A 17509-nucleotide genomic window follows, 5' to 3' on the forward strand; every position below is an offset into this window, starting at 1 on the left:
AAGGTTTATTATCTAGATACATGTAGAGACATTCGGAATGTTGGAGAGGTTTCCATGTGTATTGGTAGACAGTAACGAAAGTTCGAGTACTCCATTCGACTAGCTGGTCGATCGATTTTTCGAGTGTGATCCATTAGAGCGTTGTAAGAACCCTTCCGGAAATCAATAATTCTAAGCGTTTGATCGAACAGTATATATATCAAGCTGTCAGTCAGTGAGTCAGTCAGTGAGTCAGTCAGGTTGGACTCGAAGGCAAGTGTTAGACTCGGAGTGACTGTTGGGCTCTGAGGTGGAGGCAGTGAGTTCAAGAGAGCGTATGTTATAGTGCGCGAGTCAGTGTTGTTGATATCTGTACTTGGCAGAATCGACTTCAGGGTACTCTGCTATTAAGTGTTGTAGTGCCATTGGTTTTTGGGGTTTCCTATAACCGCATAACCTTTGGTGGTGCTATTTGAGGATCCAACCAGCCTTTGGGCTGATGACCTGACAGACAGACAAACAGACAGACAGACAGTGTCACTTGCTAGTGTGTAAAATTGTGTATTGTGACTTACAGTGACAATAAAGTAATTTACACAAGGAAGTGAACGTGTTCTCGGGTGATATTTATTTCCATCAAATAAAATCGCATTTGAGAACGATAATGTTTGTCCAATGTATGCCTTGCCACAAGTACAAGGAATTTTGTATACCCCAGTATGTAAAAGTGGGGAAAATTTGTCCTTGGTTTTATCCAGACTGTGAGCATTTTAGTGATGGTGCCATACACGGTTTTTATATTGGGTTTGCGGAGGACCTTGGCAATTCGATCTGTGGTGTTGTGAATGTAATAGTGATGCGACATTCAATTCATTTTACTGAATCGATTCATTTGATTCCGTTCACGTTACTGAATCGATACAGTAATCCGATTCACGACACATTAGTCACTGCTCCTACTGCATCTGTCTAGTATGTTCTGGTAAGACAGCCGCAACAGCATTCAGTGCTTGCAGCTGCCATCTGGTCTTCTATACTATGAACTCCTTTCTTAGAAAAACATGCTAGTCACTCCAATACATCGAAGGTTTCCGGCAACACAGGGTGGGAAAGGTCAGGATTAGGAAAGTAGCAGCCATGGCCTGAATTAAGGTACAGTCCCAGCATTTCCTGGTATGAAAATGGGGAAACTACGAAAAACCATCTTAACGGCTGCCGACAGTGGGATTCAAACCCACCATCCCCGAATGCAAGCGCATAGCTACGCGATACTAACCACACGACAACTCGCTCAGTCATTTTTGAAAATAAGTATTTTTCTATCAGCTGAGGATTTTTTTAAATTGTCATATTTTGTATAGGCTACCCGAGAAGTACAGTAGCCCGCTGGTTTTCTGATTCAACGTACTGTTGGTTAAGTTATTGCGTCTGTCCACATGTGATTGAAGTCTTGTGCAATGATGTGACATATGAACTGAGTGAATACTGAGCCGTTCTTCCCAATATAAAACAGGTACTTTTAAGTGGTCATGAGCATGACTCATAGTCATAGGGCAGGCAGGAGTCGAGTTTAATTGTCAAATGTCCACTAAGTTATAATACTAAGATTCATTAGACTAATAAATAGTATAACCTAATAGTCTACCTACTTACTAGCTACTTCAGAATTATGTTTTGACTACCTTTTTAACACTGCAAATAAATCCATATATTATTTAAACCTCCCTGTAAGAAGAGGACAGTGAATGCAAATGGGTATTATTTTCAAATGAGCTGAGCTCGAGAGTCAATTATAGCATACGATTCTTCCAGTGTACCATGGCTCACTGTATGTATCGCTGCAGCGGAAGCTCGGCTCTCCGCGTGTCCAGTGAGCCGATAAGGAGCCGTGTGTATCTTGTGTCTCACTGAGCCGCGCTCATTCACTATTCTTTCGATGTGCCATGATTCACTGTCTCGCTGCAGCGGAAGCTTGGCTCCCGTCAACGTCCAGTGAGTGCGCCACTCAGCACTGTCCGCTGGGAGCAAGCTGAATCGTGTGCCGTCAGCTCGCCGTTCCTGTGAATCGATTCACTTGGACACTTGAATAGAATGTAAGGCAGGTAGGCAGTTCCCTTCACTTCTTCCTTCTGTGAGCTTTGCTTGGTCGTTTCTCTGGGATGCAGGGCTTTTGCTTTACGTCGCACCGACACAGATAGGTCTTATGGTGACGATGGGACAGGAAAGGGCTAGGAGTGGGAAGGAAGCGGCCGTGGCCTTAATTAAGGTACAGCCCCAGCATTTACCTGGTGTGAAAATGGGAAACCACGGAAAACAATCTTCAGGACTGACGACAGTGGGGGTTCGAACCTACACCTCCCGAATACTGGATACTGGCCGCACTTAAGTGACTGCAGCTATCGAGCTTGCTGACTATGAGTGTGTCCATCTCCACCTGGATATCTGATGGCTCACAAATTTGTCTCGCCCTCTTGGCGAATGTTGTGAGATTGCCTTGTTTTTGTGCTGGATGGTGGTGAAAATCTGCATGAAGATAGCGATTTGTGTGAGTAGGCTTACGATAGACAGTATGTCCTAAGGAGCCGTCCAGTTTCTTTCTTACTAGAACATCCAAGAAAGGAAGGTATCCGTCTGACTCCATCTCCATATTGAATTTAATTGAAGGATGTTGCTGATTTAGGTGGTTTAGAAATAGATGAAGTTTGTCAGGACCTTCTGTCCAGACCACAAATGTATCGTCAACATACCTCCACCAAATCATAGGTTTGATGGCGCTGAAGCAATAGCCTCCTCCTCAAAATGCTCCATAAAGAAATTAGCCACTACGGGCGAAAGTGGACTTCCCACAGCCACTCCGTCCGTCTGTTCATAAAAATTCCCACCCTACAAGAAATAGGCGGAAGTCTGCAGTGGTCAAATAGCTTAGTAATGTCCTCAGGGAACAGATGTTCAATGAGACACATGACCGAGTCAATCGGCACTTCAACCCTTCAACTTAATTTGGTGAGTTTGGATGTGGAGTCTTTGTTCACTAAAGTTATCTTTAGAAATTTTCCAGCATATGCAGCTGTCCAATTATTATTGACAAGAAGATTATAACCATAATTTTTGTTATTATATGTATTTTAATGTTATAATTAATCCTGCAACATTGTCTTTGTCTGGTATACATATGTTTAGTTATCGCATAATCTGTTTAATTTTATTTGGCTGAAATGGCTAGTCCCAAGACTGATGTAATATTATTTTTTGTCCAATTGTTCGATAATAGAAGTCTGTTTTGTCTGAGATTGAGATGAGCCAGCAGCAACATTTTTTCATTTTTTTGCCACATGTTTTACAATACTGTTCGCCTTCTCCCACACAACTCTACAATTACAAAATTTGCAGAACCTGTCAATGAATCTGTGGCATGTGATCCTTCATTTGAATATTGCCAAGCCCTCTCATGGGTATTTATAGCTGTACACCCCATAACCTCAACCTCTCTTCACCTTATATACAATGAAGTTCAAAAACAGGAATGAAGAGAAAAGGAAACACACATTCTCGTATCTTGTAGATATACCGTATTTCTCAGCATCCAAGACAACCCCCATATTTTCCTTTAAAAAAATCAGGCTCAAAAAGCGCTTTGTGAATCATACAAATACCTTTCTTGAACAGTACGTATTTTTAGACTATCTTTGTCTTCATGCCAACGCGAAACAATGGCATTAGTTATGCCGTATTTTCTTGCGGCTGCACAATTATTCCTTATTTTCATGAGTTTAATAACTATTAAATTAAAATTGGTGTCATAATATCAAATGGAACCTGGTGAAAATTTGCCTACAATACCTGTTCTACATCTCTACAAAACGACAATCCATCAGGAAAATATTCCTGCTATCTATAAAACTGTTACTTTTACTATGTGTCAGGTACAACCGGCTGGCGTCAGATGCACATCTCGCTTGCCGGCTTCGGTTGAATTCAGCGGTTAGCGACGCATAATGAAGACGCGGATAATGAAGGTCGACGAGTTTATTGTGTGCCGTGGTATGGCCATTCCGACCTTGTGTTCTTCACGCTCATACCTCACAATTTCATCTTCGACTTCTTTAGAGCATCCTTGTTGTGGGCCACTGAAAGCACTTTTTGTACATTACGCATTTTTAAGCTATCTTTGTCTTCATGCCAATGCCGAACATTGGCTTTAGTTATGGCAGACTTTTTTTGTGGCTGCACAATTATTCTTTATTTCCACGAGTTTAATACCCATAACTTAAAATTAGCATCATAACATTGACAAGAACCCATTGAAAATTTGTTGACACTACCTGTTCCACGTGTCTACAATATGACAATTCATCACGAAAATATTCCTGTTGTCTATAAAATTGATACTTTTACTATGCGTCAGTTTAAAAAAATAATAAAACTAGCTGCCAGTAGACGCACGTCTCATTTGACAGGTAGTAATGTATAATAAAGATGCGGACGCTGAAAGTCAACAAGTTTTGTGCACCATGTTATGATGCTAAAAAGAGAAAAATGTTCCACCTTTTCAATACAATAACACTGTTGCACGAATCAACGTAGCAACATATTTAATTTATTAAGGGACCGGTTTCGACATCTGTCCATGTCATCATCAGCCTACACAAAAATGGCAAGAAGTTAACACAATTGTAGCACTTATGACACTTTTCTTGAATTAAAAATAGAAGTTCATGTAGAGGTTCTTGAGCACTCTTGCTGATCATTTTTTTAACCTCAAGATATGTGATATGAGCCTTCCTGCAAAAATTAAAATTCGGCCCCTTCAAGTATAATGTAAAAGCTATAAATAACTAACAAATTACAGCAGGGAGAAGTAATGCAATATACTGCCAAGTTATATAAAAACAGGGAATATTCATTATTGTGAGATTATTAAAAATATTTAATAGATTTCATTTGAATGCCTCCGTAGCATTACGGCTAAGCTGCTGAATTGCTAACCACGAGGTCCCAGGTTCAATTCCCAGCTCGGCCACGAATTCAAGACTGGCCAGAGCGTTTGGAACGGGGTATTACCTGCCTCGTGTTACCAAGTGGTGAATATAAAGTGCAGAAAAAATGAACTTGACACCCTATCTCAAGCAAACTCGGCTTAGTATTGTATGATAGAGACTCTAACGAATCTTTGGAGTGAGCCTATTTTGAATTGTCTTATTACTAATAGCTTTGTCAAGTTACCTTAGAGAGGTTAATGAGGCTATTTCTTCCTCCAAAGTGTTTCTGAAATCTACTACCTGGTCGAGCAATTTGCTGTATAAAACTTCGTCATTCATTTTGAAGAACCACTGCTGCATTGTGAATCTCTTCATCAGAAGCAGAGTTCAGAAATTTTGGAAAAATCGTTTTCAATACATGGTTAACATGATGTGTATCCTCAAATCTGTTCTTTAATTGGGCTACAATAATGTTTAAACAGCCATTAACCCGTTAACGCCGTGCGTGTCCATATGATCACGGCCTGCATTCCTTCATTTAGATTGCTCTCAGTGCTTTGTATAGCGCTGGAATTGATTGCTGACTGTGTAGATCAATTCAAGAAGCATGTGGCAGCTGTGTGCGAGCATATTGTTACGTGATACATATCGACTCATTGTTTCGGCGCACTTTCGTTTCGTGTCATTGTCACAGCAGCTGAATCATGATGGCGCGCTTCAAGTAAGTTTGATATTTCACATATATATTATGTTTAGATTACACAACTCATATGCTTAACAAGTTTGGGAGTGATCTATGTTCACATTATGATGCAGTTAATTTACATTTAACAGTAAATATTACTCCCGTAGGCACTTAAAACATTGCGTGATCATATGATCACGCTAGGCGCTTGTGTTAGCTGTTCACCCTGTGCGTGTATTTGATGGTGGACGTTATGCTACCTGTTACTATTACTGTTATACATCAATTTTCATTGAACAACTTTATTCAATTTACGGTCATCTATTCTACAATTAAATAAATTGCGACTTGTTAACATATATGCAGCTACAAAACCTTGTTTCCCTTTTTACAGGGACATTACGCTCCAAGAAGTATTAGATATTCTTGAATCGGACGAACCAATTGGAGAGGTTAACAGCATTTTTATTGAACCTCCGGAAGCTAATATTCACTCTGACGAAGATTCAGGAGATGAAGATGTTGGTGGTTTGGTTGATAACCTCACAGGTCGCCAGCTTTCAAGTAAGGCAAAAATTGTACTCGCTGACAACGATCGTATAGGAGGCGCAGACGATGATCCCGTTTCAGCAGGAACAGATAGGATGGACCAGAATGTGTCGTACTACAGAGTAGGCATACGTGGAAAGAAATGGTGGTGGTCGCTATTCACATGGCTCCTGGACGTATCCATCACAATATTCATGGTTACTGCTAAGGAGGTCTGGATGGGATTTGTCACATCTAGAATTTCGTCGCCACATTGTGCAAACATATCTACATAAGTTCAAAATAACGCCAGTAGAAAGAGGGCGCCCTATCACCTCGAGATACAGCATCCAGCAGAGTAGTGTCACTGACGATGTACGACTTGACGGGATTGGGCACCTCATAGCGCCCTGCAATCGACGACGCTGTGCTGGAAAGGAATGCTCCAGTAATGTTCGCACCGAGTGCACAAAATGTAATGCTGGACTCTGTGTTCCATGCTTTGTCCTATTTCATACAGTGTGAAACATACAGTTCTTATATTTGTTCCTATTCGGTAATTTCTGTGAATTAGATAACTTGAATGTATTACGAATATCTTGAGACTTTTATTGCTTTATTTGTGTATGTAATTAATGTATATTCTTCGTAAATTATCATCTTTAGTTTATTTTAGTGTATTTTGTTCATAATTTATCAATATCAATACATAAAATCTCTAAATACCAAAGAAATGCTATACAGAATGAAATGCTAACACATCCGCCTAGCGTGATCATATGAACACGCCACCTAACGACGAAACCGTGAAAAGTATGAGCTTAATATTTTTTAGTTATGTTATACTATGGACATGAAGTGATTTAGACGAATTTCAAAGAAAACGGACGAAAAAAATAATTTCAGCGTTAAAGGGTTAATAACAGTGATTGTGAAGTATGCTTTTAATCTACTAGCCGCTCATCCTGACACATTTCATTTTTTTTAAATGGTCTTATCGCTTTTCGAATTCTTGTATTTTCAAATTGTGGTGGAATGCCCAACTCCTTGCCAAAAATGTAGCTGATGACATTGCTTCTTCAAAATAATTTTGGTAGCAAAATAAATTATCAACTCCATTCTGAATAAGAGGACACGCTTTATAAAGCTCTACACTTCAGGTAGTAAAATTTGTGATGTACTGTAGAATCTTTGTCTGAATAATGAATTCAAAATTTTCTAATTATTTTTTCAAACCAACAGCTTGGTCTATTTCTTCCTCTTTATTAGGTATCAATATTATTCTTGACCGAGCCTTAAGTACATTGAGACAAGCATAACGCAGCGCTTTCATAGACCGATATTTCGAAGACCAACGTGTTCTTTTAGGGTATTACCAATATTTTCCATATTCTAATACTCTGACTGAAGAAAAGATACAACATTTCCACTTTGTGATGAGAGGACTTTTGTAGAAATTTGTCTCTGTTGAATTCTAATTTTGACACCTGTACCAGGTGATCCACCAGCCCCTTGCGATTCAGTTTTATGCATACCTTCAAATTAACTACAATTCTGAAAGACAAGACATCGGTCACTCTCCCTACAATGGGGTAATATAACGAGATGTGTGTTTACGGGCTAGAAGACAGCATGAATCGTGAGCACCACTATTAATTCATTATGGGTACCTCGAATGAACCCAAAAAACGAGTAAAGATACACAGAACATGTACTTTAAAACAGGAGATGGACGCACAGACCGGGAACACGGTACTGAATAGGTTATGAAGAGGGCGCTGTATGTCAAGTGTCGTAGTAGGCCACATGGCAAGTGGAAGGGGAGGTATGTGATAGTGGACAGTGCTCAAGGTAGGAGGTTCGAATCCCACATAAGAATATTTTTAACAGCCAATTGCCTGGTATGTGGTAAGGTTGCATACTTGATAGCTTCCAAGGACTGATTTGTTTATTTGACCCTGTAAAAGACTGTATGAATCGTTGCATTGGGTATGGTACTGGGTTGGACGAGGATGAGATGATGGTCTGTGGCCAGTTAGTTATGTCGTACATGTTCCAAGCTTCGTAGACCACAGGTAGGACAACATGCCATGCCATGTCAGGTAAGTATGTAGCTGCGTGAACTCCCTTCCTTTGAAGCAATTCGCGACACAAAGTTTATTCACAGCCTCGAGACGTATTCCAGCGACGAGTATGTGGATATGTTACTTATCTATGGAGAAGATGGACAGAATGCAAACCAGGCACAATGCCTGTACCAAGAATGCTATCCGGATAGACAACAACTGACGGGCATGACAATTCGGAGTGTGGAAAGACGTCTGCAGGATACTGTATCAGTGGGAAGGACACAGCCTGCTTGAGATCATCCTGTGACGTCTGCTGACAATATATATAGGGCAAACTGGCCGCAGTTTTAGAATAAAGTATTTAGAACATTATAATGCCCTGAAACACAAAAAGCATTCCGCTATGAGTATTCATATGAGGGACAGGGCATAATTTCAGTACTTTCGATCAAGATATGCAAATACTCAAATACGTAAATAAAAGCAGTTTAATGACCGGGTATGAAAATGCTTACATCTTTTTGGACCAATACTTTAATAAAAATAGTAATTTAAATGATGTCTCGGACATTAACAGCCCCATAATTGAGCAAATCCCCAAACTAATTGCTAAATTCGGAATTAATGCTAATAATTTCATGAAGATTTTCCATTATAAACATGCTTTCAATCCTCCCGTAGTAACGGCAGCAACAGTAACCACACCCACAGCGCCTCCTACTACTGCATCCTCCCCATTGGCCGACAACTCGCGTAATGTCCCGCCTCCCTCACCGCTACCTTCCCCGTCTCCACGACCGCACTCATACAAAACACGCAGCAGTAAGTCAGTTACCATCAAAACCTCAGTAAACAACCAAGGGACCAATTCACACACGGGTAAGCGTTTTTCGTTATCTTCTTACAGTGCTACAGTCTTTAAATTTCCAATAGCTGACACACATATTATTCCCCCCTTTTTCTTCTTTTAGAGGATACACCCGATTTAAGTCTCACCTACTAGATCAGTAATTCTCCGTTAGGAGACCAATGTCAACATATTATTGCACAAAATAATGTCCGAAACACAACGCGAGGAATCCCATACAGGCTAATTTATGCCGATCTAGACGACGTTTTATCATCAGTGAACTTCGTTTTTCAACCATCATATGTGATTTAGCATTCCTCATCATGATTATTCTTAAAAAACAGCATCATAGTTCATAATAAGAGCTCATCCTGATATGAAAAACTGTTTTTATCATAAACAGTCTAATGTAATCGAGCGTAGATATAATGGACAACGATTTCGTTGCCTGGGTGGCGTTCTGTCAATGGATCCTACAGCATGTGGTTAGTGATCCTGCTTTTCTAGCGATTCTCTTATTTGCGGACGAAGCACGATTCCACAACAATGGAACCATTAATTGCCATAATATGCATTACTGGAGTGTGGATAATCCTCATTGGGTACGACAGACAGCTTTTCAGGTACAGTGGGACGTAAATGTACGGTGTGGAATCATGGGTGATCACCTCATTGGTCCCCATTTATTTGAGGGCCATCTGCCCAGCCAAAGCTATCTCCAAGATGAACTACCACCGTTTTTGGAACATGTGCCACTCCTTGACCGCTGCAGGATGTGGTTTTAACATGACGGAGCTCCACCGCACACGGCGGTGGTTGTACGGAAACATCTCTATGCGACATACGGATAGGAAGGGGAGGACCTGCCCCTCGTCCGTCAGATCTTACGCCCCTGGATTTTTTTTCTATGGGGCCATGTAAAACAACTGGTGTATGCACAGGAGCTGTCCAATCCTTGTCACCTTAGACAGCTCATCACCGAGGCATGCCAGAGATGTTGCAACTGGCCAGACGGTCCTTACAACATCACGTGCAGCTCTGTATCGACCATGGAGGTCGTCCGTTCGAGCAGGTGCTGCGTTAAACAACGTGGATAACTGAAATCCTTTTACATGTTTCCTAGCCTCTATCAACCCAGCTCCATACCAATGGCTCTTTTCTGGGCTAAATAAACAAATCAGTCTGTGAAAAATACCGGTATTAACTCTCTGAGCACCAAGGGATGATTTTTCATTCCTCCGTGAACTTGCTGAAAGTGCCAGGAATGATATTTCATCCCTCATGCAGACTCATTTAGAAACCATTGTAGTTCTTCCTTTTCCATTAGATGGTAGCACATATCAGTATATTTTTATCAAGGAAGGTGTGTAGTCTCCAAATTTACCACCAGGAGCTGCATAAAATTATTTGTTCTCGTGTGAAAAACATTTTAAAATGTGAAGGCCGTGTCTGCACATCTTGTGCATATGTCAACAGTGATGGCGGACTTATGGGGTGACATATTTACAAACAATGAAGGTCTAACTGATTACATACATAGTTAAGTGAATGATGATGATTATGTTGAGTCAGAAAGTGAAATGGACTTCATAATAGTGTTGAAAACACTTCTAGTGAGATTATAGTCAGGGAGAGTGATTCCGAAAATGATTTTGTAAGTGGAATACTGCTAATTGCCAAGGTTAGAGATAATTAGGAAAGTAACTAAGATTTCCATGGCAATATTGGTATTAACAATATCACATATTGCTATTATTCAGTGAAGTTACCTGTGATAGTGATTTACCATACCAACCACCTCACACTTTCCTCGAGTTACCTGGACCAAAACACATTTAGTCACACATTGAGTTGTTCTGGATGTATTACAGTGTGTTGCACAATGTTGCATCGGATTATACATTATATATACAGGTTACAATAAATTATATACTATAATTTATGTGTTCTTACATCAAATAAACTCATATTAATATATACACAGTAGATGTTTTATGACAAAAACTCACAAATAATACGACCAAATAAAGTTCGTACACACCTACACAAATAATAATAATAATACTAATAGATGTAAACAACTTCATAGCCACCCCTCACAAGTAATAATAATAATAATAATAATAATAATAATAATAATAATAATAATAATAATGATGATGATGATAATTCAAGTCCGATTTTTGCATTACTTACCCATGGGTTAGAGAATATTGTTTCCAAGTCATACCAGTCTATTACATTTGCGTCAGTCCTAGACTGAATCCTATATAATATTCAAATCTCTGAATCCTGTTCCTGCACCGATGGATCTACAGATCCATGTAGAGTCCAATTAATTATTTTCCCTTGTATATTTTTTTAAGATCACCTTACCTACCATAATTTGAGTTACGTAGGATGTTCCCTCTACAGTAAGTATATCGGTGACTTAAAAATCGTTAGCAATATATCAGTATCGTTTCAATATACTGATATATCTATTTACATGTACAACATACTGTATTTTTTTCATATACTTAATGCCCTTGCATAATTTATGCATCTCAATATTTTTGGGTCCAAAGTGAAGAAAAAGAAATGTTCACGTATTTGACGCACCCACTTCTTCGAACATCCATCACGCAGCTCCGGATGCATTTCGCAATACAGATATCAGCTACTCAAGTAGCAGCCTTCCTATTGCAAAACCGGCTATTCCAAATACTGGGCAACGTGCTGTTATCAGCGGTAGGAAATACCACCGCACTAGTTCAGTGAGAGAATCAACCCAGAAGTAACTGGTGACGCTCTATTCCAGTCTGGTACAAACATATTTTATGAGTGTTTCAGGTACGGGACATGCGTTTTCTGTGATCTCAGAATTGTTTGTTAGTCCACAGCAAGCATTTGAGAAATACTGCATCATATAAACTCGCGGTGATCAGTTACACCGAAACATACGAGAACAGGGTAGCGGGCCGCCAAGAATTCAGTGTTCAAATGCAACGTGCCTTACCGTGGTAACAGAAGTGCACCTGAAGTGACCAACGAGTCTTGCAAAGCATTTCGCGGACCAAAAAGCGGCAAGTTTCCGCAAACTGAGGAGAATCTGCTTAAATATATGATTTTGTCACGCACGTTTGATATGCCGTTTCTCACGAAATGCTGTATTTTAAAGGACAAGAAATAGCCAGTGCACATGGAATCAGTGTCTCCGATTTGAAGGTTAGCCGCGGCTGGATGAATAATTTTATGAAGAGAAATGGACTTTCTCTTCGACGAAGTATAACATTATGCCAAAAAAATGCCAAATGATTTCAACAAAAAAGCAATTGATTTACATCACTTCGTGATTGAGAAGCGTAAAATGAAGGAATATTTGATTTCCCAAATAGGTACTACACGTCAGACGCCAATCAGTTTCTATATGCCACAAAACAGAACAATCGATACGAAAGGGACATTGAGTGTTATCGTATGCGCTACCGGAAGCGAAAAACAACTATGTACTGCAATGCTTGCTGTAAAAGCTGACAGCAGAAAGCTTACATCTTACGATGTTCTAAAATGAAAAACAATGCCTAAAGTCAAATTTCTGCAAGGGATCCACGTTCGTATCCAAGAAAAGGGGTGGATGGACACGTCACTCGTACAAGATTGGGTACAAACGGTTTGGGGAAATCTAGTAGGGTCCCTCCTTCAATACCCGGCCATTCTCCTTTTGGACAGTTTTATTTTGTTTTGCCGGTATGTCATTATTATGACATTTCATGAATTTTACTTTTATTAGTTCATGTTTAATTCACTTCAGGTCATATTATCAGCTTGAAACGGGAAGAATATTTTCGAGTGTTGGTACTTCAAACCCACATGTCCAACTTACCTGATGTAGGCCTATCCTATTTGACTTTTCAGAAAAACCTCACGCTGGAATTTTACACCAAATGACGATAACCGCAATGAGTTCAACCGATTGTGTTTATATTATATTTGATATACCTTTTAAATGTAAATGAATTGTAAATAATTTTTAAACATCTGAATTCCTGGAAGAATTTACGCAACCAAAGTTTTCACCTGTATCTTTTGTCAAAAAAAGTGCGTTAATTACGCGAGAAAATACGGTATATCGATTATAAAAAACAGGTTTTCAATTACTGCAACATCAATATATCGGTGTTTAAATTATTTCCTTCATCTTTAGTTCAAATAAGAATGACGGGAAATGGAAACACGTCTCGTGTCTTGTCTCATGCTAATATAGCTTTTCAGTAAAAATCGATAGTTAAGTTTTATGAAACCCGAAATTCAGGAAGAAAATGACACACATCTCACAGATATTGTTTATCAGTAATAATCGATAAAAAGTCATATGACCATTGTATAAATCAATTCTTAATTGATCAATTAATGCTAATCGATAATTATGGTTGAAAATCGAGTTTTGGACGTTTTTCTGTCGATAAATATGGTCTTCACTAAAAAATAATGAATTTATAATGAATTACCAACAAAATCGCAAGTATTTACTAATTTTGCATTATTAACTTTTTTCGGTTGAAATTCACATTAAAATTTGCAACTATCGCAAAACAAACCAAAAAAAAAATTCCAGTCCCTAGCTATAAGCAATAATATGCAATAAAACAGAACACAGTGAAGGAACATGATAAATGGTAATTACCGTATTCACTCGCATATTAGACCCCCTTTCCCCCCCCCCATTTTTACAGCCAAAAATAGTAAAGGGGGGTCCAATGTGCGATAACCTCAAAATTGTGTGCAGCGAACACATGACTTCTAGGTTATAAAGAGGTATGAATTTTACGGGTAAACATCCTACACTATTATTTAACAAACTTAGAATATATTTAAGTTATACTGGCTATTTTCATCGGAAGGCAGTATTTCTAAACGTAAAAAGACAATAAATGGTGAACACGACTTTTAGGCCTACGGTACATATAAAAGTCCATTTTAGTTACTCATATCACGTCATTCGTTACATCTCATTAATTCCTCTGGTGAGGTTGACGTCAGGAAGGGCATATGGCCGTAAAAACTCGCTACGAAGATTCGTCTCATTTCATACTCGATCCTGTAGGAGAAAGGGATAAGGGTATCGTGTTATCATATAGTTAAATATTGACACAAAAGAAGTTATGACCAGTCATTTGTCTCTGTCAGTTCAGCAGTAGGCCTACCACACAGTAAACCTGATCACTGCTTTCTTTTGAATTATCGCCTTGCGCCGCCAACTTCCCTGCCGTGCTACCAGCGTGTCGGCATTCTAAGTGACGGCATCTTCACTGCTATCTCTCGTCAGTCGCATCAGCCATGCTTCATCTCTTTGAGCCATGCACTGCAAACAAGAGCATACGAGGTCCCGTCTTTTTGAACCTTTTAAAAATAATTTCGTTCCCGACTATAGAGTCTAAACAGGTAAATCTATTCCCAGATGGTCTCTGATATTCCCAGTTGGTGTATATTTAGCAGAAGCCACTCCTTCCGAATAAAGGCGTGTTGTAGAAGGCATGCCAAACCATCAACTGATAACTAGCGTATGTTACGAGTTGCACTTCCGAATGTAATATATAGTAACTGGAAACATTCTTTTGATAATTGCGGCTGTTGAAACACAGACCCTTATTTTTAAGTACATTTCATGTTTGTTCTCTACATTTATCACATCAGGATTTGTGTAAACAGCTGTCCATGAGGTGAGACAGACCACATTGTTTAGGATAGGTATATTATCACCCTGATAGTGCCAAAAGTTCGACAGAAAAAATAATAATAAATAACAGGAAAATATACCGCATTTATGGATATCTACAGGTGTGGCAGTAATGCGTTTTATTATTATAATGTTTAATTTCGTATGTTCGTTGTTTCCTTTTTTTAAAAATTATTAACTCATACCCTAGTATGTTTTGTTTGGCATCTCCGAAATTCGTTTAAAGTATGTGGGGACATAAAATTGTTATTATTATTTATTAGGTACGTTGGCAAGTAAAACAATCGTTTTAATTGGATAGCTTTTATCACATTTTAAACTTACTTCTCTCCAAATATATACCTATATTGGCCCGAGTTACGAGATATTAAACGACCACTTTGTTAATGATCTCGCCTGCTGTATAAACAGCAACAACCGCGAATATTTCTCAACCAAAGTAAACTCGTTTCCTCATCCCGAGGAGGTACAGCTCTTTTTAGACACACCCCCAGTGGAGGGGAGGTACATGTATCGCTTTTATCGCATATCAACCTTCCTGCCATTCGTAAATCTCCTGCAGTATGGTACCGGGTATCGAAGTCAGACCCCAGAAAACAGCAATTAACTGTGCTAATCATTACGCTGGCGGACATTATTAACTACAAAACACAGACATATAGCATGGCCGATGCATGCTTGCAATGTGCAGGTTGGACATGAAGCTAGGCCTATTCATTTATTTGCGTGACGTCATCAGAGCTGTAGTACCGCTTGGATTCGACGCATTTTCATTGGGTAGGTCGTACGGACAAAACTATTCACAAATTTGTGTAATGTCATCAGAGCTGCAATAAGACTTGTATCCGCTTCGAAGCGGAATCGTTGTCGTTCTTTGACGAATTACGTTGGGGGTCTTACAGGCGAGAATTTTTTTTTCATTTTCTTCGTCTCGAAAAGCCGGGGGGGGGATGTCGTCTAATACGCGAGGGGGTCTAATACACGAGTAAATACGGTATATAATTATACAGGCTTTACATCTAGGTTGTCAGCTTTAAGGATAAAATCTGCTTTTAAAAGACACTGAAACCTTTGGATACGTGAAAAGAAAATAGTTGGAAAAGAAAACCAAGCCAAATAAAGATGGAGAGATAGATCACGCTGGGCACACGTGAAGGTGATGGTAGACTCTACTTCAAGGTCCTGTAGTTGTCATACACACAACACTTATAATGATGATGGAAGAAACAGAGAATTATTCAAAATCATAGTATTATCAATGAGCTACACCTACCATTGTTCAATGCACGGAAGACAATAACTATGAGCACAAGGCAACATCACATCTGGTTTGCGCTCCAAACATATACAGCATTCATTCAACCTCTCTCCTGGTCTGGAAGTTGCATTGTCCACTTCTTCAAGCAGCATGGTGGCCGTCAGATATTTAATACTATCATACTCGGTTCGAGTATTTCCTGATGAAGATGACTCTGACAGACTTTGCTCGGCAGTGTGATTCAGATTAGTTTCTCTTCGACAATCTTCTTCAGCAGCAGTACGTTGCTTTGCAGCCATCAACTGGCACTGTAAAGTTTGGAAAACCTGGGGAGGAAATATACAGTAAATATTGCATACAGGTAAACAACAATATTTAAACTTATCCTACAATAAGACAATGAATAGACTGGATAGGTTGAACGTTATGTTAAATGTTATGACTTTTATTTCATGCACAACTTTGATGGAAGGTTCCATCCAGTGATTGAAATGCAGTAATAAACTTTGACAAACAAATCCATCTGTGTACACAGTCTACTTACAGGCGTATTTCTACAGTTACCGACAAAATATGAAAAATAAAATGCACCTCACTATCTTCAACTGAGTGTCGTTTGTAAATGGACATGGCAGCCCTGGAGTGGTATGATGTTATTCATGATTGGCTTGAGAATAGTGATACTGAGAGTGGTATGAAAGTATGCAAAATAATTCATCTTCAAGTGACAGTGGCAAAACTAAATTGGGCGCACCAGTGTCAACAGATAATATGAGGTACCTTATGTTACACACATACACCCGCAACATATCAACAGATACCCTGAACAGTAGTCACGACTGGATTTGGGAACTTCAAGAAAATAAACCTACTTTTATTACAAGTAAACCAGCTAAAGAACTGTAAGACTGACCAAAGTTGTTGATATGAGTGTAAAATCACTGTATATGACCTTTTGCATTTCCATAAGAAGTGAAAAATAAATAGCATGTAAGGGCACACGTTTTCAAAAACAAATGGTAGGTCAAGGGACTAAAGCTTAAGGGACAAAACATCATGATTATCAGCTTCTCTTAAAAAATGAAATGCGAATCTAAATGTAAGGTGGCACTTAGGTACCCATCCTGCATGTTTGGAAACAGAATATGATGATTTACAATACCTGATGTATCACAGACAAGAGATCCTTCCTTGATGCTTGCCAGGGACACATCAACCTGCCCCAAAAAGGTACTCTTACTTATAAAGAATTAAAGACAAGACAGCCTAAAACTGGAAAATGTGACCCTTTTCTTTGTTGCTATTGGCCAGCTGTAATCAAGGCAATGTCCATATTGTCTCTGACAGAGCTCACATCATGTGTGGCCACAGGGTTACCATATTTTTTGAAATTAAGAAAATCCCAGAATTTGAAACGGTCATGGCATGTGGTGGTTGTAGTC

General features: G+C 39.2%; 1 protein-coding gene across 1 annotated transcript in view; it reads right to left on the reverse strand.

The window, feature by feature from the left end:
* The window catches only part of LOC136867111 (RING finger protein 141), a 59990-nt gene that overhangs the window by 16987 nt on the left and 25494 nt on the right, over positions 1 to 17509 (reverse strand). Inside the window, exon 4 of the mRNA XM_067144216.2 lies at positions 16083 to 16393. Within this exon, the coding sequence (XP_067000317.2) occupies positions 16083 to 16393 (311 nt within the window). The remainder of the gene's footprint in view (positions 1 to 16082; positions 16394 to 17509) is intronic.

The sequence above is a fragment of the Anabrus simplex genome, chromosome 3, assembly GCF_040414725.1.
Source record: "Anabrus simplex isolate iqAnaSimp1 chromosome 3, ASM4041472v1, whole genome shotgun sequence".
Taxonomy (NCBI): domain Eukaryota; kingdom Metazoa; phylum Arthropoda; class Insecta; order Orthoptera; family Tettigoniidae; genus Anabrus; species Anabrus simplex.